Source organism: Varroa destructor, unplaced genomic scaffold (genome assembly GCF_002443255.2).
Source record: "Varroa destructor unplaced genomic scaffold, Vdes_3.0 BEIS01000001.1, whole genome shotgun sequence".
Classification (NCBI taxonomy): Eukaryota; Metazoa; Arthropoda; class Arachnida; order Mesostigmata; family Varroidae; genus Varroa; species Varroa destructor.
The window spans coordinates 74,214,263-74,237,954 of NW_019211454.1; the positions used below are offsets into that span (position 1 = coordinate 74,214,263).

At 38.5% G+C, this 23,692-nt stretch overlaps 1 protein-coding gene and 1 long non-coding RNA gene across 3 annotated transcripts; one reads left to right on the top strand and one right to left on the bottom strand.

The window, feature by feature from the left end:
• Window positions 1–371: 371 nt before the first annotated feature.
• Window positions 372–13,830, bottom strand: LOC111242883 (uncharacterized). The gene is made up of 4 exons (XM_022787800.2): window positions 12,986–13,830; window positions 11,951–12,160; window positions 4,310–4,510; window positions 372–1,275 (listed from the first exon to the last, which is right to left on the bottom strand). Exons 1-4 carry the CDS (start codon window positions 13,130–13,132, stop codon window positions 1,168–1,170), a joined length of 666 nt encoding a protein of 221 aa, XP_022643535.1. The 5' UTR covers window positions 13,133–13,830; the 3' UTR covers window positions 372–1,167.
• LOC147759089 (uncharacterized) lies at window positions 4,396–18,224 on the top strand. Of its 2 annotated transcripts, XR_015323738.1 has the most exons (3): window positions 4,396–4,525; window positions 6,739–6,794; window positions 17,660–18,224. It is a non-coding gene; the product is annotated as an uncharacterized LOC147759089 (long non-coding RNA). The 2 variants fall into 2 exon arrangements; XR_015323734.1 differs by lacking the exon at window positions 4,396–4,525 and having other exon boundaries at window positions 6,693–6,794.
• Window positions 18,225–23,692: the final 5,468 nt, after the last annotated feature.

Consider the following 23,692-nt stretch of genomic DNA (forward strand, 5'->3'; position numbering starts at 1 on the left):
CTCTCCTTTAAAAGCGAAGGCTTGCGCGTTGAGATGTAAAAGCAAAAGCCTCAAAGCCTTGAAAGAAAATGTCACAACATGCTATGGTGAGGTCTAGACGGATGACTGCCCCCAATCCTAACTGTCGGTTCTGCGTTGCTGCGTATTTCCCATTCACTCGTTTTCGATCGCTTAGCTGGGTGACCGTTAGTTCGTATTGGCATCACTGCGTTACTCGCCACGATAAAAAGCAAAAGCGATTTACACCGTCTCCCTAGAGCCTCTCTTTTGCTTAATCTTATAGCAGGCCACACGAGTAAATGCCCTGTGCCTACTGCCCTTCGTGTGGCTGTTACCACTACACTGAAAAAGAAAAAGAACACCAAAGATCGTCCTTTGAAACGTCCTTGGATTTTTCTTATTTATTTTATTACATGGCCTTTTCTGCCTTAATTCTCTAATCTTAATTTCCTTTACATGTGTTATATTGTACGGTATTTGTCTGCAGTTATTCTTCTTGCTCTATTTCCACACCCGTGGCCTGTCAATAATACTTTACTGCGCCCCCGTTCACACTTCGCATAGGTAGGCGCAAAGGCGCAAATGATGCTTTTTTAAGTATTTATACAATATATGGTTCATGAGCAGATTTCACATCAAAGCCATATATATATATGGTCAGAACTGCCATTTCTTTTTTGTATTTGTGTCAAACTCATGTCTTTTATGTCACAAGCAAACAATGTCAAGGTCAACATACCAACAAACCATATAGGTGTCATCTGGCCTGTGCCACCAACCGTCTTCTTTGAACCACCTACCACCTAGTCGTCAATTTTCTGCAGTGCTCCTGCGCACCTATTTCCTCTTTATATATATATATAGTTGATTGACTCTAGTGAGTTGTTTGGCCGGTATCTTAACTAAATCGGAGAACGTCATTTCACGTCATCTAACTTCTGACTTTCTGCTTCCCGTCTTCCTTTGCCTCTTGTCCTTGCATTTTTTCCGTGCCGCTCTCATTCATCCTTTTTGGGCCTAGTGTCCTTTTTGTAATGCTTCAACTAGAGTTGGTCTTTTCGTGTTTACAGTCTTCTCTATTTGTGTCATTTGCAGTCCAAAGTAGAAGTAGTTCGTTTGGTAAAATATGAATAGGTATGAAAATGCGAAAGAGACTGACTAGCAGTTTCAGGCCGTTGGCTTGAGCAACAGGTCGTAGTTGATGTTTCGCCGCAGTGATATGTAGTTACGGAGAATGCATGCCATGCATAATAGCGACGTCGTAATACCCAATGCCTGTCAAGTAAAAAAAAAAAAAAAACTATGGTATCATCTGGAAGACAAGTTATTATCGTCGAATTTTCGACCACACCTCTTAACAATGGATAAATAATATACTGGTGAATGAAAGTGAAAAGCTCATTTGGTGGCTTATTATGTTATTATCTGTGGCTAGTAACTACGAATAGGGCCACTACAATTTGACGCTTGTTTCGTTAGGGTTTACAATTTGCTGCAACTAAGTGGGTTATGAAAGCTGTACGTAGACGATGAGAGAAATGTTTTACCTATTTAAGAAAGTGCTTATGGATATCTAAATGAAGTCAGACATCATTACTCAGTTAAGTAAAAAAAAAAAGAAAAGAAAACAACAGTACTAAACTAGTTCCGAGAATGTCAAGTGCAATTCATTAAGGCCCCTACCGTATGAAATCTAATTTTTACTCAAAAAAGATACACGGAAGATAATTCTAATTATGGAAGTCTTAAATGTTGGCTATCATTATGTACGAGCACGTTTGCTAATAAGAGGCACAAATTTAAAGTTTTTATAAATGTGTATAGATTGTATACTTCAATCCCGGGAACAAAACGCTATTCTTGTTTTTTTTCTCGATTCACGACTGACTTTTTTGAGTTGAAGCATTACACGTAAAAATCTCTGTATGTATCAACCGTAACGATTTCTGTAAATGCAGTAATATGGTTCGGTCCACGCGTAAGGGAAACGAACCCCAATGTTTTGCAAAAACTCTATTGATCACATTATTATTATTATTATCTCATATACAAAATGTTTGAGCCAAGCGAGCCCTAACGTGCGTCCGAATATAGGCCATTTTGTAAAATTTGTCGAATCATGAATAAAAGAAAATAGCACCCGTAATGATTTATTGGAAGATTTATCATAAGATAATAATAACCGATAGGCAATGTATAGATGAAATGTGCGTTTTATGTGCGGTAATTATTCCTTTCCTTTCCTTTGAACAGCATTCAAATGAACTTAAAGGTTTGTGACATTTAGGTAAAGTTGTTAGGAAGTTTAGCTGACTAGTAAAAATGCCTAAGACCTAATCCAGTCTTGACTACATAGGTGACTTTTTCCTTCAGGACTACAATTATTCTAAATTGTGGATAAAGGATAGAATAAAAATAACATTGAAAGAGTGCGTTGCACTGTCGATCTTCCTAAACAGCTAAATTGTATAGGACCATGTTTCACAGGAAAAGTACGCCTAGCATAGTTCTATGCAGAATAAAGTGTACAAATATCCGCCCGGTATACTGTCATTGTTGGCAGAACAGTGTCAAAGAAGAATAGATTCATAAACGGGTTAATTTTATTCGATTATCGATCACGTACGAAGGTAGGCCGAAATATAGGTTTTGTGCTTATACAAACAAGGGCGGCAACTAGGCAAGCGATAGGACAGTCTGTCCTTTGTTGACAATCGGATATGTTCACAACGTGTTAGTGTCAGTCAAACATGATCCTAGTCGAAACATGTACCTGCTGTATGTACATGCTTGACTGGTATGTTCTTAAGCTGGATGTATATAGGTAAAGAAAAAGCAGTTTTGAAAAAATTCATTCAGTAGTTAGATGATCAATTAGGTAACTTTGTTTTACATAAACCGCAAAAACGAAGCCAAAATTGTTGCAAAAAGAGTTGTTAAGCTTAAAACTAAGTTGTGTTTCTAGGTTTCATAAAAATTTATCAACTAAATCATCCGTGCATTCTCAGACTCCATAATGAACATTAACAAATGAGGTGACAAACTGCAATTTCTAACCGTGGCGATTATCTAGAACTTATCCACACTTCAAAAAATGGATGCTATTCAATATTTTGGTAAAATTACTATCGAATTATTAACTTAGTTCTTGCAAGATATGCTTAAGTGCAGTGTTTATAAAAATGACTTTGATAAATTTTTGATAATGTTTGTATATAGAATATTAAGAATGCTTAAGCCTTGTGTGCCTCATACGCGTAAACATAAAAGTAAGTTGCAACTCGTCACCACAATATATTTAAAATAACGTGATAAGCACGTTGAATATGATGATTGACTAGCGTCTTCTGTATCAGAGGACATGGACGTATGCACATTTATATATGCCGTAGCTGCTTTACAATTTGGTCATTCTCGCTAATTTGTTGTTGAACGTCCGAAGCGTTATCATAGAAGTATTTTATCGGAGCCCAAAGTAAAGCTCCACTTAGAATAATTCTAGACCTAATTTTGACCCTAGGTCTGGTTGAGAGAGCCAGGGTTTAGTAGCTCGGACCCACGATTGACGTACTCGACACAATATATGTGATCAAGTAAAGAGGAAAAGGTTCCGGTTTGACACATTTCTGAGCATTTTTGCTAAAAATAAATTTTGACAAGCATATGTGTGATAATCATTTAACAAAGCCTCGGAGCAACCGAAACCAATTTACTGTTTAAACGATGTTTATGCAGAAACCTTGCATCCACTGTCGGTATCCCCCAGACTTCTCTCTAACCCACGTGCATAGCGTTTGACGCAATTTATCATGGAGTATCTTGAGCGATAGATAATGGAACGTATTATTGAAATTGGTAATTTCAAGAATTTGTGAAGTTAAATCGCTACTATAAATAAATAAACAAACAAACAAATATCTGACTCTTAGCCGTAAATGTAGCGAAAAAACAAGTCGCTTGTAGCTATGTGCCGTGTTTTACGTTGGTGGATACTGCTAACTAAAGTATATGTTGACCCATAGTATAAAGTAAAAAGAAATAATTAAGTCAAGTGTATGCCCACTTTTCGAAATAAGCCAGAGAGTGATCATTAATGTTCCGCTTATGTAGATTGTATGCCGATATTGAAGTTTGCATTTGACGCGCACAAGGAACCCGCAGCTAGGGGGTTTGGCATTGGCTAAATGAACTATTTTTACAACGTAAAAACGCAAACCAGATACTATATAAATGATGAACGCAATATTGATTGTATTATTTAGCTATGATATATCGTCTATAGCCAGATGCTGGTTTGACTGGTACTAACCGAGGTGGAGAGTGTGTTCTCAATACTTTGAGTGCTGAGTAATTGTTGTAGAGATGCGTTGTCTGTACGTTCACTGAGGCTCAGTGCAGTGCCGATCCCTGTATTGACGCCAGCGGGAAGATCGAGCAAGGCCATTGCTGACATCAGTAGGATCGAAGAGCTCAATCCACACGTAAATGAGATGCAACCCGCTATCAGCTCCTGTGTTCATTGCAGGCAAGTCAGTCAATTAAATATTCAAACTTAAATTGTTAACCTAAACAGTTTAGTTATATGAAGTTAGTATATAAGCTCGTTCAGTTTCTCTATGTTTCGAATCCGGTATCGCCACTAGGCATTTCACAAGACGATGGGTTCGAACCGAGATCAAAACGGATTAGCAGGCAAACGTGTTACCCACTAAGTTATCATGAAGGGGGCAATGAGTCCAGTGGACATCAACAAGCCATACGCCGGAGAAACTTGTGACCCAGTCCATGCAGCTAATTAGTTAGACTTTAGGAAGGATAGCTGGTGTGATATTCCCTCTTTCATAAAGTCCAGGAAGAAAATAATGGCTTCTGCTGCTATTCCTGGGACTAAGAAGAGGCCAGGAATTGCCAGCTTAGAGGCCGCGATGCGGTGTAAATATACGAATTTTGTATAAAATAAGTGTTGTTTCAAACATACGAAGGATCGTGGTTTTTCTTATAAAGAAAAAGAAAAGAATACTGCTTTTTGACAAATTGAAGATGTATTTCATATACGTTTCTTAGAAAGTTATTTAGCTCAACAACAACGACATAGAAAATTGAGCACCGGTATCATGGTCTTTTAACACCCCCGGTCTGTACAACGCTGTACAAAGAACAAAAAGTAACTTGGGAACGGTTTGTCAGGTGACTCAATTAAATGAAATGAGCTTCCCCAGAAATCATGGAATTCCAACCTTTTCAGTCCTAAACTGGACATGGTAAAAGCTGCATACTTTTCTAAAGTAACACATTACAGTTATAATACGTCCATGCTTCGAATTTTACGTCCGGCAACACCGTTAGGCATTCTATCAGACGGCTGGCTCCCAACTCGAAACGACGTCTGTCTGTGCCCGGGTTCGAACCTAGACCACAACAGCTCAATTAAGATTTTCATGTCCACTAATGGTAAAAGTTTTTTTTATTATGAACATGACTATAGTTTGTACGAGAAGTCCTAACTTCATTCGGTTCTTCTGTGAACCTTTACGACGGATTCTAGACAGAATCTATTTGCTAGGTTTCATATATATTTTTATACAACCATTGACTTTCATCTTGTCAATGGCAATCTTTTTCATATATCCCGCATTGCTGTGTTGGTAATAAGTTGTCAAGTTTTGAAAGCAACAAGCGTAACAATAGGATAGTCGCGAAAATAACCGAGCAATCAGAAAAGCTTTTCCTGCCTCTATATCCGGTTGGACTTGGCTTTTCTCGGTGTCTTGCTTATGGTTTTCGTTCGGGGCATTGCAAAATTTAATGTTTCTCTGGGTACACATATATAAAACAAAGAAAAAACGTTTGTTTTCCTTTCGTTAACCTACAGAGCATTGTGTTTTCTACTCACTGCAATTTCTCTTGCTATCTGTTTCTTCGACAGGGCACGACTTAACATGTTCATCAGTAATTCTTCTCGCTTCAATTATGAATTAGAAAATCCATTTCGGAAAATGATAGGTGTCCACTCTGGCAACAGGCCCGTCGACATTTTCACTCCGTTCCATGTACGGGCGCGCGTATTATAAATGACATTTTTAAGTGACTTTAAGAACGTTACCCTGCTCTCTTCATATACCTCTCTATCGAAGAAGTTTATACTAACTGTATTAATTTCGAATTCAATAACCTATATAAGGGCAAAAAGCGCGACGTTTTTTTATTGTCGACCCCGCTGAACTATATATATGAAGATGTCGAGTCAGTAGGCAAAGAAGAACACTATGGTATTGTTTCCATACTATATTTATTAAAACGGGTCGTGTTTTGCAGTGCAGTGTGCATTTAGAAATTAATAATAGCAAATAATAATATTCTGTATTGTACATGTTTTATAAGTAAAAAGAGAGTGTGATATTTTACATGTATGCTTCGCGTAGCTATAAACAAATTTGTGTCACTGAGTCACCAATCGTCACCAGATTGCCGTGAACGGCTAATGCTTTCATTGATATTTTCCGCTCCACAGAAACCAAAAGCCGCCCTATAAGTTGATATCTAAAACAAGGCTATAGCTTTCATATTTTAAAAGCAATTTGTTTTAAACCTTAAAAAACATACCTTAGGACAGTGAGCATACACGAGTGAAAGAGTTGATATGGCGTGAAAACAAAAATTCGAACGAATGTGGCATGTTTTACAAAATAGTCGCTATTAATTACCTATGGTACTAATGGACGAAGATGTTCATTTCAGCGGACCCTTCTGGCATCAAGGACATATCGTATTCTGTGAAACAAGCCAAGCTGACGGTGAGTAGACACAAACGATGTCTATGCACAAGCTGTGAGGCCCAAAAAGGTCTAGCTGCCGCTGAATGTTCGTTACGTATTTATCTCTGTGAAAGAACAGACCTCAAGTGGAACGATCATACTGACGTGGTATGTAGCAACGATGACAGGGACTCGTCGTGGGAAGTATCTCTGATGAAGAACCGCCACGTTAGGTTTTTGTGCTATTTCCATTGAATACATAGAGCATCATCATGTCCTAAAAGGGAATAGAATTTACCAGGATTCCAAGGAATTTCTTTTATTTAAAATAGTTTCTACGAGATTTCTTATCAATTATCTTGTGTTAACTCACATGTAAGCGTTCGCCCTGCGCGGAATAACGCGTTAGGTTTCAAAAGTGGCTGCAGCATTGGCGTGTGTTCGTCTTTACGGTGTAAAGCAATTCGTGATAAAAATTTTTACTAGATTTCTACAATCAATCTACACAGATCGTTGTTTAGGCGATCTAAACGTTTCCTAAATCGTTTTATTCTTCCAGACTAAAGCATCATTTCTCTTAGATCATCTAAGCTGTGACATTTCTTAGAGTAGGATTCGAAGAACACTAGCTAGGGAAGTTAGTCTTCCACCGTGATTCAAGGAAGCTTTATCGTTGAGTGTCTGAGCGGCCTTCTCTAAGATATCGTCACGAATCCGCCTATGAAATTTTTGAGTTGTCGAAAATACGAAACGATTGGCTATCCTAGTAGTGTCCACTGGACATAGGTAATTTCATTTGCTGTTGTCTGATCTGAGCCGACTTCGACAATCAGCTGTTAATTGTTATGATCGAGACCACGCTAGCAGCCTCCGTTGAATAATAGCCTAACGCAGACGAGATCTGGCCTATGCTTAAGCTTTCAGTATTTGCGACAATTTTTTTAATCTGACTTGAATATGCCTTTTACAAAACGCGATATGAAGATTTAAAACTGTTCTTGACTCTAAGCCGTACAAATTTATAACCGTTTGAGAAAATCCAGAATGTACAAAGCCGGACAATTCTGTCATAATAATAATAATAATAATAAGTACAGTGGATATTTATCTTAAGGTAGACATTACCTTTCTTAATAGCTTCCTTGTGAATTATCACAATATATAATACTAATCTGGCTGTATCCTTAAAACATCCTTTTCAAAACTTCGCGGTTCACCGATAAGAGTCGCTTGCGGCGCAATCATTTAGATTCGAAACGCAGATGTCTATTATTAAAATTTACTTTAGTTTCGTTACCGCACTGCACGGGCAATCGGCGTACTTATCATTTCGCCGAAAAATCTGTCGGACCAGGAACTGCCTCGAACCTAAAGTACCTCGATACTGAAATATACATTTTGCTATGTGATAGCCACAATGCGTGCATTTATTTGATTGAACCTATAACGTTTATCTCGGTATTTATCTGCATTTAGTTTCAGAAACATGACTGACTGATGTTTCTTCTATACCACCAGCTAAAATTACAGAATCGTAAATGCGGCTCTGACATTGATATGGCTGCTGGACTAATTGACTTTAGGTAACATAACATCGCCAATGTGTCCGAAAAGTAATATCATACCACGTTTGGTAACTGGGGCTTTGTAACTTATTTAGCGATACTTCCAATCTTGTATCGCAGAGTTGCAAAGGCAACCATCGAAAACAGAAAAATTATTCTGAGAAGGTAACTTAGCATACCTCTGGTGGAAAGAGGACCCTTGTATGGAAAATAGAAACATAGCAATGTTAATGTTAGTTATAATAAGTTGTAAGAATGTAAATACTGTAGCGTACTAAAAACGAATCCAAATTAATGATAAATTAATGCACTAGTCACTCAAGTTGAGTATCCAATGCGGACAGAGTCTTGCTTTGATGGCTATATTTTGACTATGTCGCACTTTAAGCCACAAACGATGGATCCCAATTGAAAAGTGCATATCTTTGGATGTTTTTTTTTGTTCACGCGGTAATCACCTCTTGTGCTTGCTTCATGCGAAAATGCAGTCCAAGACTATATAACTAACGGAAAAATCTTACGTTGACCGCCTTCATCCCTTTGATTGAACTGATTGTGTAATACGACTACGTGTTTACTTTACAAAAACTTTACGGAATTCTGCCCGTCTCCTTTCGAAGGGTCGATTTCTACGTCTGATGTTGGTATTGCGTACCCTGGTACGAGGTTTTTCAGCTTCTTTTAGGTCGTGTAAACATTGGCGCAGTTTGATCGGCTCGCAGCTGTGGATGGAATTATTGGCTACTGTATACGATACGCTACGATACGATACGATTCATGTAAACTCGCTGGGGATTATGCATTCCTCTCTAGTCTGTTTTTTACTCTTTATTTATTGCAAGCTTATAGCCATGGAGTGCATATTTGATCACGACCGGCCTAGGAGAACGATGTCGAACGGAGCAAACATCCAATGCCAATGGGGACTAACCAGCACGACATAAACAACTGACTGTTTGACATTACTTATAGCTTATGCGTCGTGACCTTTCTACATATGCCGCGTATAGCGATTTGGAACCGATCGAGAGCGCAACGATCTCAAATAGCTTGTTGGTCTCTGATATGTTGTAAATAAATTCCTAGAACTGAAAAGAAAAGGGGCAAATAGAAAGTCGATCTGAGATATCAAGAAGTATTTCTTGGGCTGTCGGCTGAAGCTTCGCTGGTTCCGTCTTTACCCAGACGCCACAGAGGAGAAGCAAGTACTACGAAAGTGGAAAACTCCGTGAAACGCCTCAAGTGACGCAGGCAAGCATATGCAATTCAAGCAGAGAATAGCCGCCGCAATAGAAACGATCTTGTTTCATTCGCAGTGTTAAATATACGAGAACACCTTTTCCTTCCCAAAATAGGAAGGTTACCGCAATGACCTACGAGTCTCGCTTGTCATTCTAGCCTACGCACGTATTGCAACCGAGACAAAAAATACCCAACTTCCGTAAACCACGTCCTCGTTTTGCGTACATAAAGCTCTCGGTTTCATAGCATTTGCGAGGACTTAGTGAGTAACCGAGTACCCCCCTGTCCATTCAAAGGGCTATGCTCTGTCATATTTCTTGCTGTATCTCGCCTGTAGTACACAATTTAAAGGTAGCAAATTTATTAGTGACCAAATTGAGATAATTGAATAACTTTTGAACTAAGCGTTGCGAGCAGACGTAATTTACCTGGTAAATATTCCAGTCTACTGTAGACTTGTGGGTAAAGGTCGACTGAGTTCATTTCAGGAGAAGCCAGTGGTGGAAAAACATCTTTTAGTTTTTTTTTTTTATTCCTCGAAGGCCACAGTCCCGCGGAAATGTGGTGAAATTAGACAAGGGCGTTTTAAGCGAAAATGTAGCATATGAATGGGGCAAGAGCGGGGATTGGAATGCGTAATGTTAGCGAGGTCTGCAACTAAATGTCAAGATCCAATGCGAAAAACGCATTGCCGCAATCAAGGAGATTGCAGAGCTTGAGCTTTAAGGGATCTCTTGGACGAAACGAAAAATCTGCCTGGAGCATACGGACACCAAAGACCAAGCGATCTCTGCCGCTAGCCGGAGAGATACCAAACGAGAGAGCTGTAGCGTCCTTGAAAGAAATCGAGTTCGATGGCAGTGTGAACTACTGTTGGATACTATTAGGTTCAGACGAATGGAGGTACTTGCAATAGACATCAGGGATTGTTACGATAAGATACTCGCCGAAAATGAAACAAAGAACGCAACCCGCTATCTCGAGGTCATTAGAAGCTTCATGAACCGTTAATACTGCAATTAAAAACACGCAATCCGATCACTTGGTGACCATTGCTTCCACTTCATCACCATTTCTTAATTTTTTCCTGGAGTGGGCAGAGAAATATCTGAGATTGGCTTTAACCTACTTATTCGCCCAATTTGCATCCGTGTGATTACGGATCTTTTCATGTCCTGCAAAAATAACTAGTAGGCAAGCACATCCTATTATCGGCTTACTTATAATTGGAAATATAATATACAGGTATCCAGAAGCTGAACGTCAAAACGCCGAGACAAATGTATGAAAATTAAAAAAGAGCACCTATAATACATATTAACTCATCATTCTAGCTCAACTAGTTTAAGAGCTTCCCGATGTCAAAGTCCGCCAGATTCGCTTATAAAAATCGAGTAGCACTTCTTACTTAGTTTAGCCCCTTCAAATTGACCGAAACTAGATGTAGATCGTAGTAACAGTAACCACATTAATGGTATCAAAAGTACAGCATAGAGACACACTTCTGTAAATTAATCTCTGTTAATCTTCTGTAAATTAAGTCTGTGAACCTTGACTCATATAACACGCCTCGCGGCGACATTGGCCTATACAGGATATGTTGGACTATACAGGATACCGCCATTCAGGTACATATGAAACTGGATACCATCGATTGCTTATTTAACAGGGAAATTCAAATAATTATTTGGGATATTTAGAACCCTGCTTCGCATAGCCCCGCAGAACTCGATGGGGCTCTGTGACAAAAAAACGTAATCTCTGATTTAGCTAGTTTGGTACTTAAGGATTATGTGGTATCATCTCCTCTAATCAAAACCATGAATTTTTCTGCAAAAATAACCCCAATTCTAATCCATGTAACCGTATATTTTGGAGCCATATAGGCCAAAGACATAGACATGTTTAACAGACTTTTCGAAAATGAACTACTGGTTGTTATAAGATTCTGTGGCAAACATGCTGGCATGGCTCTTTTCTAGGTAACGGTTGTTTTCAAGAGTCAAGTTCCGTGAATGTTGCGCCTATGGCTCTCTGTTTCCGCTGCTCCTAACAGAAGAAACGACTGACGCTCACAAAGCTCACTGATCCAAGCCCCAATCGTTTAAATACAATAGAATTGTCTTGATTATACATAACGCTTTTCTTCATACTTTACCATCTCTTATGTACATATTAAGCGATGAGGTCTATTGTAGTTCCACTGCAATCGGGATTCACCTTAGCCTACGTTTAGAGACGAACAGTAGCTGACTGTGTATTTTGCCAACGCATTGAAAAAGGCTCGTAGAGAGTTTAGTGTTTTTGGTCTCCGTGTTTGGCTTTGGCATGCTGCAATGATTATCAGAAACCATTGTACATGCAGGACTCCAATCTTAATTTACTTACCAGAATTGTACTTGGAAGAAGTACGCTACTGAGTGGCGATAGGAGGTAGGAAAGTAGGATGACGGAGTGCAGTACAAACGCCGATAGGTGCGTTAGGATAAAGTTGATTTGACGCGAGGTACACGAAAGATGCCCAGGCAGCTGCTGGTTATTCACCGCTGTTGGATGACAGGTATTTAACATGCTTACCCCGCAATATAGACACAGCACCTGTATATCGAATATATAGAAAAAGTACAGACGAAACGTACACCCGCTGTCAGTGATGTTCCCTGGTTTCCCATTTTTGCATTCGCTCGAGTCATGTTCATCGCAGAAATACACAGAGCAATGCAGCAAGAATAAGTCGTGACTAAGGCGGGCATAGCGAAAGAATATCTCTATTTAGAGGTGGTGTAAGATCTGTTTAACTATAAGGGTTGCTTAACTTCCTTTCCTATAAAGTAGTACAGAACTAACTATTTACATGATTCATAGACTCTTATCACGGTAGGACAGGTCCCAGTTTCTGTTAAAAGAAACACGTGGGAACAACGAAGTGAGGATACACCCCTCGTAAAACGAGATGCAGATAAGTACGTAAATAAATAACCATATAAAACGTTTACATTGTATTCTATTGGCCTATTGGAACCATTGCTTACTCTACTGAAATAAGGGTAAGCAACGTTTCTATCTTCGAGAAATCGACGACTAACTGACATATTATAGACTCTAGATGCTAAAAAAGATGTGATGGTTTCCGCCAGATGGCATTACAACTTGTATGCTCTTCCTTCAAAATAGTAAAGCCAAGCAGGCGTCTAAATACTTATTTTGTAACGGACTGAATTAAAGGCAAGATAGGTTACACAAAGCGTAGGGTTAAGATGTCCAAAAAGTATATTGCAGGATAGAAGGTCTTGATAGATGAATAGCAATGTGTCAAAAAAGATGAGTAAAAAAAATAATTTTATTTGCATAAAGGAAGCAATCTATTTTCTAGAAAAAAGTGCTACCAAGTACGTTTGCAGGTTAAAAAAAAGGATAACTTACCACATGAATGAGTTTTATAAAGCCGTCCACTGTTTTGAGGTACTTAAAGTTTGACGATAGAATTTGACTGCCGATGTGACTTAACGAAATGGGCTTGCGTACAGGAGAACAGAACTGTAATGTTCCGTCGTCTGCATGAGGCGACATCCTTAGACGACCCCGACGGCGGAGCCAGCATCACAACTGACCATAACAGAAGCGTATGTTCATCGGCAACGTAAACTGCATGCCAAGGTTTGACGCAGAAGGCAGGCCGCGCACGCCTCAGACCACAGCATGGCACCACGCGCGGCGGTTCGGGATCCGGCGCGCCAAAATCGGCAATTTAAGAGCTAGCAGCCGAAACAAAAACGGGAAGCACTCCAAACGGAACACTAAATATCGATGAATGAGACGTTAACTCAAAACCTTTTTTTTTTTTTTTACACTCCTTAAACCACAGTTGGCACTCTCCTAAAAATCGAAGGTGAGCCAATTAATTATTTTGAGTATGTTTCGTCATGCGTCAAAGCCTGAGGTATCACAAAAACTATCAAAACTGCTGAGACTATCACCGCATGTTTCCTATCCTTCTGCTTTTGCCGCTAATTACTCAGGCGAGTGTTGCTATTCGTCACGCATTGTAATTGTGGAAATATCACAGCAGCCCTTAACGTTGTTGAGCAACAGGATGATCGCTTAAAATTTGCTGATTTCATTGAGTTGCCAGTTTGTTCCAGCCTAACCGCCCGCCGTCGCCTTATGGACTCGTCCAAGGCGAGGCCAAATCCCTGTCGGTGACTTCTCTTTCCACTTCGTCAAAGGGACAAAATGGCTACCTCGTGGTATCTATCCTTCCGTTCGACGTGAGGAAAAACGAAACGAACACGTTACTGAAAGTGGAGAGGGGGAATGGAGAGGGAAAAAGTGCTTGCGGGAAGCTTCAACCCCTACGTCGTAGTCTCTCTCACTCGTCGCTACTGATTTGAGTCGAAGGGAAAGCTCTGGTTGCTGCTGCCGCCCGTTCCTTCCTTTCCCTCATAACATTCTGTGGATGGTGGGAGAAGGTAGCGAACCATCGTTGTTGAAACAGGCTCACCCGTCTACCCACACATAGCATATGCATACACACATACGGTGGGCACACAAACCAACACACCACGACAGACAGAAAACAGCCTCTAGCTATTACCGAGAAAACCAGGGTGGGTCGCCTTTCCTGTGCTACTGTGCTCACGCCTTTCATCGTCCTGTATGCGCTATTTAAAATTATCACAGTGTCGCATGATACAGTGAACCTCCCATCCAAGACAGATGAGCAAACCACATTAGACTGAACCCTCGAGAGGCCGGCCACAACAGAATCAGCCGGGCATTCATGGATTTACAAGGCATGCATAGAGGAGCACGCCGTTTTAACACTAAACTGCAAATACGGCGACTAAAATGAGGGCAAAGGTGACGTGATCTGTTACCTACGTCCTCGCAACTGCTCATCGGCCCCTTTATGTACTAAGATCATAACTTCGTCGACAATTCATCATTTATAAGGAAATAAGGCATCTTTTCTTTCTTCTTTGCAAGGAAACAAAGAAGAGAAAGTTGATAAAGAACTGGTCTAAAAATACGTGCAAATATGTGTTTCTTCCATTGAGGTTAAAGGAAACAGATGCAGTGCTCCGATTTGGGAAGCGTTTAGAAAGTGTTCAAAAACTCCAAGAAGATGCAAGTCAGTAAAAAGTGTCTTAATATGCACATAAATGCCATTTCCAAAAATAAGTTTAAGATTCACATAATCTTAAATAGTATAGATGTTTGCAATAATAAAAATAAATACAAACACTGTTCTTTAATTGCCGTTTTATGCGACCTTAACAATTTTCGCTCTTTTTTTTTCTTTAAGCAACGAAACTAGAATTGCCTGGTTTAGTCAATTCTATATGATTTGTACATTTGCGTACACTTGTATAGGACCTCTGTACGATTTCTCACGACGCTGTGACACGGCCTTTACGACAACGGCCGTTCTCATCATATTCCTAAATTCTCGGTGCGTGCCAAAGACGACACCCTCGACGTAGGCTTCCATGTTAGAAGGTTATACTATTAGGTCAGAAGCATGAATTATAGCCCACTTCTGCTCAAATTTGGCATATTAATAGTGTACACTATTGTGCATCATTTTCTAGGAAATAGTATAAGGAAGTTCACAACCTTCAACATTCAATCATAAGAACGTTGGAGGCTAGCGAAATTTTGGCAATAGAGGTTTCGAAGGAAAAAGAATGGGCCACAAAATTACGGCTAAGCAAAATGTCACACGATGCTTCGTCAAGTTCAAAAAACATAAGAAGAGTTATGCGCAGAAAGCTAGATCGTCCGGGGAGAGCCGGGAAACCTGACTAGGATGATTTCGGCCTGAGAATCCGATGGTATTAGCCGCTCTCTTCTATCAGCACTAAGTTGATTCGAAGTGAATCTTCAGAGACTAGCAACTTCGACGAAATTAGGTCTAACCGGCGCGGCTGAACTTCAGGCCCAGCCGACATAAAATAGACGTCAAGTGCTAATCGTGCGTAAACTGCACAGTGCACCATCACATCTCCTGCATTAACAATAATGATCACTTTAGTCGAGCAAACAGACATAAAGTATTTAAATGATATGTGTTAGATTGGTTTAGTTAATTAATTGTTGCTATAATAGTGGTTAGTTGTACACGGATTGATTTGAATTGAACGACAAATCCCCTAGTTGTCTTCACTATGTTGGTACTCAGCGGTATTACAGCAGCGGCGACAACAAATGTCATCTCAAATCGAGGTGAAATGTGTTAGCCATCAGCGTCTTTTAGTGTGAGAATATAAATTTAGGTATAAGAATGTGTACAGATTCAGTTTATCAAGGGGTTTCGATTGATATCAAGACCCCCGTACGTGGACCCTCATGTACAAAAAAGGATACCATTCGTTCAGGAGGCCAAATTTTTCATTAGGATTTCCACCACACGATAGTCCACTTTGGCCCCTCCAACTTGTCTCCAGGCGCCGCTAAAACGAACAAAGGTAAATTATTCAATAATTTGAAAAATAGAAAACGGACCTCATAGTTGGAAGATGGCAGGTAATGGTGGAAGATAGTAGATTGCCGATATTTTAAGCACGTTTGAAATACGCACTCCTAAATGCGTATATCATGAATAAGACTGAACCACTGAAGCGAAAAGTAAAACTAACAAATACTCTCCTTGCTATTTTCTTGTTGTAAAACAGTAGGGCTATAAAATGGGTGAAAGACTTCAGACGCATCCTCTTCGACCATCAGTAAATATTGTATTACTTCAATACTTCAAGTAGAGAGGTTGAACACTACATGGGTTCAGCCTGTTTAGCTTCATTTAAAGTTTTTAGGTTAATTCAGCGGCATACCATCCGATACGGTTGCATCTTTAAACTTATTTCAATATTTTTTCATTATTCTGGCTTTGTAAATTCTGAACTTTGACAGAATGGACAAAGCTGAAGATACGTGAAAAACATCGTGTCGTTTCAGAAAGTTACTATAGTTGCTTCGAACTTCGATTTAATATAACTATTTTAGTTAGTTGCGACCAAAATAGCGATAAATCTAACAAAAGAAAATTTGAACTTCTTAGCTTTAACGCAAAAACTCGGACTTTGCTCTTATTTGGTAACCTGCGAACGCCAATCAGATTAGCAAAACATTGACTCTTATGTTGAATGTTATAACAACGACGCACGTATCTTTATACCATTGGGTATGATTACGTATTGACTTGGCTGTCTCTTAAAATCACAGAAAATGTTGTTTCTAGAAATTAGCACTAGAAGCAAATGCTATTCATAATAATGCACCTCTAATATTTACGGAATCAAATTAACAGCGTGTGTTTTTAGAAGGCTATTTTGTAACTAAATCTACAAGCACAGGGGTACACTCATGAAACGAGTGGGTGCACTGAGGTCAACGTTGCATATGGAATGATTATAGACAGAAGAGTTGGGGTGATAGAATAAGTCTATATTTCGACTCATTTACTTCTGATCCCTTGTTTGACCTTAGACCGCCGAGATCGCCAGATGCAGTTAATCTAGATTGCAACTGGTAAAGCTATATGAAGAGTCTAATTTGCGAACTTCGCGTTGACCCTTTTCAGAAATAGCTGCGACAATCGCGTTCTTGACGACAGGATTTTGCTCCTGATCGTATTTAACATGCGTTGTCTTTTTTGTCGGTGCAAAGCGTGTGTCACTAGTAAATTATGACCATCTTGAGACTCTATTATGATCTTGGCCGACGGTCGAGCTAGGAGCGTAACAAGTTCCAGAGTAACAGTATTATTTCCAAAAAGATAACCGATATTGATGGTTCAATGCTTCGTTAAGCCAGTTCGGCATCTCAAAGGTACCTAGTGAAATAGCATACAAAACAATTGCACAGGCACGTCTAGATAGCACGCTATTGCAATACTTTTAAACTAAAAAATGATGTTTGATGACTTCAAAATGTATCTTTATCGCTTTATCACTGCTATACAGAAATTACGTTGTCCGTAGAATATGGTGATTTCCACTTCACAGTTTTTCGTTTGTTTAGGAACAAGTGTTTATGAATCGTGCATAGTTGTCGTCATCGTTCTGTCACAAAATTTGGTTTGGGGTTTGGACTTTACAGGTGGATATGTTTGTTCACAAGATCGTACCCTCGACAACCGTGATTCGCCTTGTACCGAGGCTAAAGATTTGCCGAAACAGCTGGATGTGTTAGTGAGGTATAGTACAAGGACGTTGTAGCAGAAAGTGCCGCTTGAAAATGGCTTGCTCTGTTCGAGCATAGCTTTTTCGGCCTAAAAAACGTACTTCACTGGGCCTTTTGAGCTCGACAAGCATTGCCTTGAGTCGCTTCTCATCGAATGTAGTGGTTAGATAAGCCAATAGATCCTCGCTATAGATTGTTTAGTGTACGCGAAACAAACCTGCTGGGTTAATTGGACAGTTTTTAACACTGGAAAAAGTTTTTTTTTTCGCCTGATATGCTTACCTTTGACATCGGAACGCAAGATAACATTCTGATTTAAACGGAACGGTGGTAGCGATATTATAGAGCAAGCGCAGAGCTTGCCAACGGTACAACACGAGATTGTGAGCAAATGGAAAATTAAAGAAGCGACGCAATAAGCAAAAAAGCAATGCTTTCCAATGAAAGACCTACTGTCTTAAATAAATTGAATTATCATAATAATCAGAGGTAAAAGACGGTCTCCTTCATTTATAACCAGCATCTACTCATCACTTTGTAACCAATACTTCTGGCACAATGAAACATTTTCTTAGGATGTTTTCTTGTAATACTTGCTATATCTCCCTTAAAACTATTGGTGTATTACTTCGGCCCCCATGGGTTTATTGTAAGAAAATCAAGCGTTAGCCCCGTAGTACTTGGTACTGGTTACAAATTTCGAGCTACGTTGTGCCATGTTTCAGTGTTCTTAAAAGGGCCATGTACAGTTAAACTAGGAGGAACGATAGCGCATATTCGTTTCTTGCAAAGCTTGCTAACAACACATTCAATGGGTAAGAATGAAGGCAAGCACCACCTAGATCAACCTTAGTCATCCGTTTGGCTGAAAATTTTTTGAAGATTGTAATTTTGTATTTGTCCAGCTTACTTCCCCACTATACAGGTTATGCACTACGGACAGACATGGCAGTAAGCCTTCTGTGATACATTTCTTTGATATTTGATGAAGTTTATCATGTGTGCCTACTAATGGTGCTCCAACATAATACAGACAAAAGCACTAAGAAGCAAACACGATTGGCTGAGGGCAGCTTATTGCCTCGCCTAAAGTATATACTGTTAAGTATATCAGGTGTTGTTGGTGGGAATGTCAAGTATAAATTGTGCTCGATCCTGATTCCGGAAAAGAATGTCAACATTCCAACACTCTGCTTTAGTAGTTCAGCACACCTTTTAAAATGTTTCTATTCTAAGCTAAGCCTTTTATATATACATATATTTCAGACCGTTAAAAATAAACATTTTACTATGAACCCCTTTTTATCTCGTCACTTCATGGGTGAGATCATGAATCCATTATTTCTGTAGTAGTTTCTCTATGAGAGGATATGAATGAATTAATTATGTTTTGTCACAGTGAACGGAAGTTTCGTGTCACAGCCATTGTTTGAGGTGTTCATTCCATAATAGTTTTACTATGGCTTATGCTCGATAGGAATCGCCGAGACGAAACAAGGCGCATGCAATACCTCTACATATTCCTTACGTTTGCAAAAATTGAAATAAGCATATAAAATAAAATATATAAGAATTGTATTCTAAAAGAAATGTCTAAAAGAAAAGAAAGCTTATTATATTAATTATTTATTTTAGCACTTTTGTTTTGAAGCCTTAATACAGGCGTCCTATGGTTAGCGTAGCTCGGACCGAAGTGTTAATTTAGTGGAGCCGAACGTATGAACTTGAATATTATACAGTTATGGTTAGGTTCATTAAAAATATGTAGGTCTGCATAACGAGGTTATATGGCTTGTGTGATACCCGACTATTTAAGTGTCTACGTAGTTTTTTATTTTGCAAATAATATGTTATATTACAGCTGACCACAACGAACCGATAGTGCAATAATTTAGCCCTGTGGCAAAATCAATCCGTTCTGCTTTTACCGAAGAGCTACAATATTTCGTACCTATCGTGTAAAGAAATGAATGCTCTGACTGAATACGGATTACGAACGCCGTCATATCGGCTCCATGGTCAGTCTTGTTTTTTCGTATAATGAATTGGCTGCGTTACTTACCCGCATAGATGAGCAGTATATCGGAATATCTTTCCTCTGGGAGAAACTGGTAGCGCCCCCCGTGGATTAAGATAGAAGCACATGTTAAAGCCTTGCAGAGCCATCCTTTTGTGACACATAGAGGGAAGCACATGTCCTTAGAGACGCTCCGCATAGTTTCTCGTGTTTTTTTTTCACGTATATATATATATATATATATATATATATAGTATTTACTGCGTAAAGCTGCCAACATTTATAAGCTTATATAATATATTAATCTACTAACGTGCGATTATCGGAAAAGTAACCGCAAAGTAATATATTACGTAAATTGATTAGCATTATTACAATTATTTCGATGCAGATTCAGGCTCTACTAAAACATCTCATGCAGAAATGTCGTTTTTGTGTGCTGTTTAAGAGAACGGGACCCATTGTAACCTAATTCTTTGCCCATTCCGCAGATAATTACCTAGGTCAACTATATAACCGTGAAGAAAAGCTCTAGGATATTAGTACGCTACAGCATCATATGTACTATTATATGTTCGTATGTTATAAAACTGTATAGGTAAATTCTTATAAATAAGAATTTACTTATACAGCGTAAACCAGCGTTTTTTCTTGATTTCACTATCTGTGTTATTTTGCTATTTCTTATAAAAAAAAATAGTGTTGATGCAGAATCATGTAATGGTGAGGCATCCCTGTTTTCATAAGCTGATGTTAGTAGCCGTCCCGTTTATAGCTCGATATAGTCTATTTTACCTAGACGACAAATAACGCTTATCAGCCTAACGTGAATAAAAAAAAAACATTGTATTTAATAGTTTTATATTTCAAAACGTGAATATAATAAGATTAATGGGATTGTGTTTAGGATAGACCCAAGCGTTAAGCAGTAGCTTGCTTGCGATTGTGGATTAAAACCGGGTGTATAAAGAAATACCTAATGCCTCACAACCATTCATGCTATGGTAGCTACGAAATCTGGTTTGAAGCGGGATACAAAAGAAGGAGAGCAGTCTTGAAAAGAATAAGCTAACCTATGATAGTCGAGCCACATGTTTTTCCCACATGTAATACGTTTACCCAGGGGTTTCCTGTGCGTAAAAGCATTACTAAATTCGTTAAAAAAACCTGGCTAACTACCTGGTCAACAATTTGGAGCGTATGCTTTTGAATTTGTTCACATGTAGCCTTAAAAAAATGACAGCTTATCCCCTAAGGTAATGGTCGTTGTCTTGCAGCTTTAACCTATGCTCATTTTCTGGAAGGCAAAAACTATTTAGACGTTATTGTGCCATAGGGCCTGGCGCTAGCATGTCGCTAATTATAGTTACCTAAGCAATTAAAAAATCGCTTTCGTTAAAAAAAAGTAGAACAAAAGTCTTGAAGAGGCAAGACTTTTCCTTTTTTAGCCTGCACATTATACTCATGTCACATAAAAGATTCTTTAATAAGTGGTGATGAAAAGAAAAATAATCAACAGGGGTTAGCATAAACATTTGCTCTCATGAACAACTCTGAGTCATAATAAGAACATTTTTTTTACGGTAATAAAAATAAATATAATACATGATAATCCAGGGCAGAAGTGGAACAAATTATATATATATATATATATATATATATATATATATATATATATATATACATGCTATTGGAAAAATAGGGGATGGATAAGCTAACAGCTATTCATAAAAAACTATATACAGAAGATTCTAATAGTTGCTACTAGCAGAATGCCTCGGGGTTTTGCCTCTGCACCTGTTTTACCGTTGGCTAAGCAATCTGGTTTGTTCACCAAGCCTAGCAAAAACTAAGCTTATTCGAGTATACCTTACTCGTTGCAGGTACTCTATCTCACCCAATTCGCTACCTTTTGCAATTCTTACTTCAACCTGTTTTAATATATTCTCCAAAGGATCTCCGACTCTAGATTTTTTTGTTTATGATCTGTTGGCTTTTGGTTCGTTCTTACAACAGGACACGAAATTTTTTTAGTGTTGGGCAATTGGTCGAGACGCATATAAATAGGATCGGTTCTTGACCGACCTTTGGAGGACGTACGCAAATCGAGTGGCCTTCGGCCGATTGACAGATTCGGCTGACCAATTGATTCTATGCCTGGGACATACCTAAGGCTTAAATTTATATAAATAATTTTATTTATTAGAATTATTCAGGCATACTATATCGAATAAAGATTCACTTTATTTCCTACATAACACTAATGTCTAACATTTTTTTTTATAACTGTTTGTGCTTGTTTTTTGTGCTTTCGTTTTTTCGTAAATGTAGTTATATTAAACTGAATGAAGATATAAACTAATAACTAAATGAATAACATAACTAAATGAAGATGCATTTATATATTTTTCTACATGTATTGACCCTAAGTCTGGAAGTCATTGACGTAAGCTTTTTTTTTGTCTTTTTTAGTTTTTTTTTTTTGTGAATAAATGTTTCCCGGTATTAATTGAGAAATCAAATATTTAATAGTCTCCATTGGCGTCTGTCCCTTAGATGTTATCAACGCTCAAAGCTTTTGTTTTTTTTTGATAATATATACTTGTATCTCTTAATATGTTGCTTGAAAAATAATTAGAGATTTTTTGCACGAAAATCAGCTGTATAATAACCGATTTAACCTTTTAATTGATATTAATTAGAAATTCGCTCAGAAAATCGCTGAAAAACTGTATTTGTGTTCAAATATGCCCATCTATGCACTATATTTTTATTCGGTCTGTTGAAATCTACCTATTGGCGTTAGAAAAACCCCAATACCGACACAAAACATATACTAAGTTTTCACTGCACTTCCGAACCCGCTCGGTTTTTGTTCGTTTTCGAGCCAAAGTATACACTTTGCCCAAATATCCGATCGTTATGACGATGGTCTCGCAATGTAACAGAAAAGATCTATCGCATATAAAGATCTATAATAGATTGGTGTGCAGGATTGGTGGTAGTTTAATTAACTCACTTAGGTGGTAATTGATCTAGCGAAAATGTTTTGGATACTTTTGGCTATTTCCCCAAAAATATCTCAGAATCATTTGAAAAACAAAAATGGTCGACCAAAATGTTCATCGTGTCTGCTGTTACATATTTTTTTTCGGTTCATATGCATCAGAAATTCATTCAGAGAAGCGTTCAGAAGTAGCTCATTTTTTTTTGAAAATACTATTTTACCGCGCCATCATATGAGGAAGATGGACCCTCAACGGGTTTTCCATTACATTGAGCCATTTTAATCGTAAGAGTGTGCATAACATACTGATTCGACTCGGCGAAAGCTTTCAATTGGCGTTAAAATTGTAAACATGTGAACAATCGGCTACCATTTTAGCAAAAAAACGAAATTTCCACGAAAAGTCTTTACCCCTAAAATAGACATAAAAGGCCCCTGCGAGCTAAAAACTGAAAAAGCAACTTTTCTTGGAAAAACGTAGTAATCTAACCGGCTTCACCGTTTACGCAGCTGTTCCTGGGTGGAGTTCTAGCAACTAGCCAAGAATCAGCCCAATCTCACTACGGTTGGATAGAGAAGCAGACAATTTTAGTAATATATAGACAAGCTAGACGGATCTGCGTGCCTCGTCCCGCGCCTCTGTTACTAATATACACGTTTTTGGAGATAAAAGGCAGATCTTATTTATTATAGAAGCAATGTAGATTAACCCTCATTATTTTTTAAGGTTTTTCTCGTTCTTATGCTTGAAACCTTATTTTGCTTAAACCTTATTATATAGCTTTGGGAGCCTTGAAAAGGTCATTTGGTTTGTTTTTGTTTTATTTCGGGCTATTTTCTTATTAAATCAGACGGTTGTCTTTGCTGATGGTTCAGTACCAGGCTGTATTCATATGAATTGATGTGGCTGTGTATTTTTACGTTT

Excerpts from the sequence above, each read along its gene's own strand:
- LOC111242883 (XM_022787800.2), bottom strand. The coding sequence starts at position 13,132 with ATGTCGCCTCATGCAGACGACGGAACATTACAGTTCTGTTCTCCTGTA. Across the intron at positions 12,161-12,985 it reads TTATAAAACTCATTCATGTG|GTGCTGTGTCTATATTGCGG; the intron begins GTAAGTTATCCT and ends TTCGATATACAG. Across the intron at positions 4,511-11,950 it reads TTCTTCCAAGTACAATTCTG|GAGCTGATAGCGGGTTGCAT; the intron begins GTAAGTAAATTA and ends CAATGAACACAG.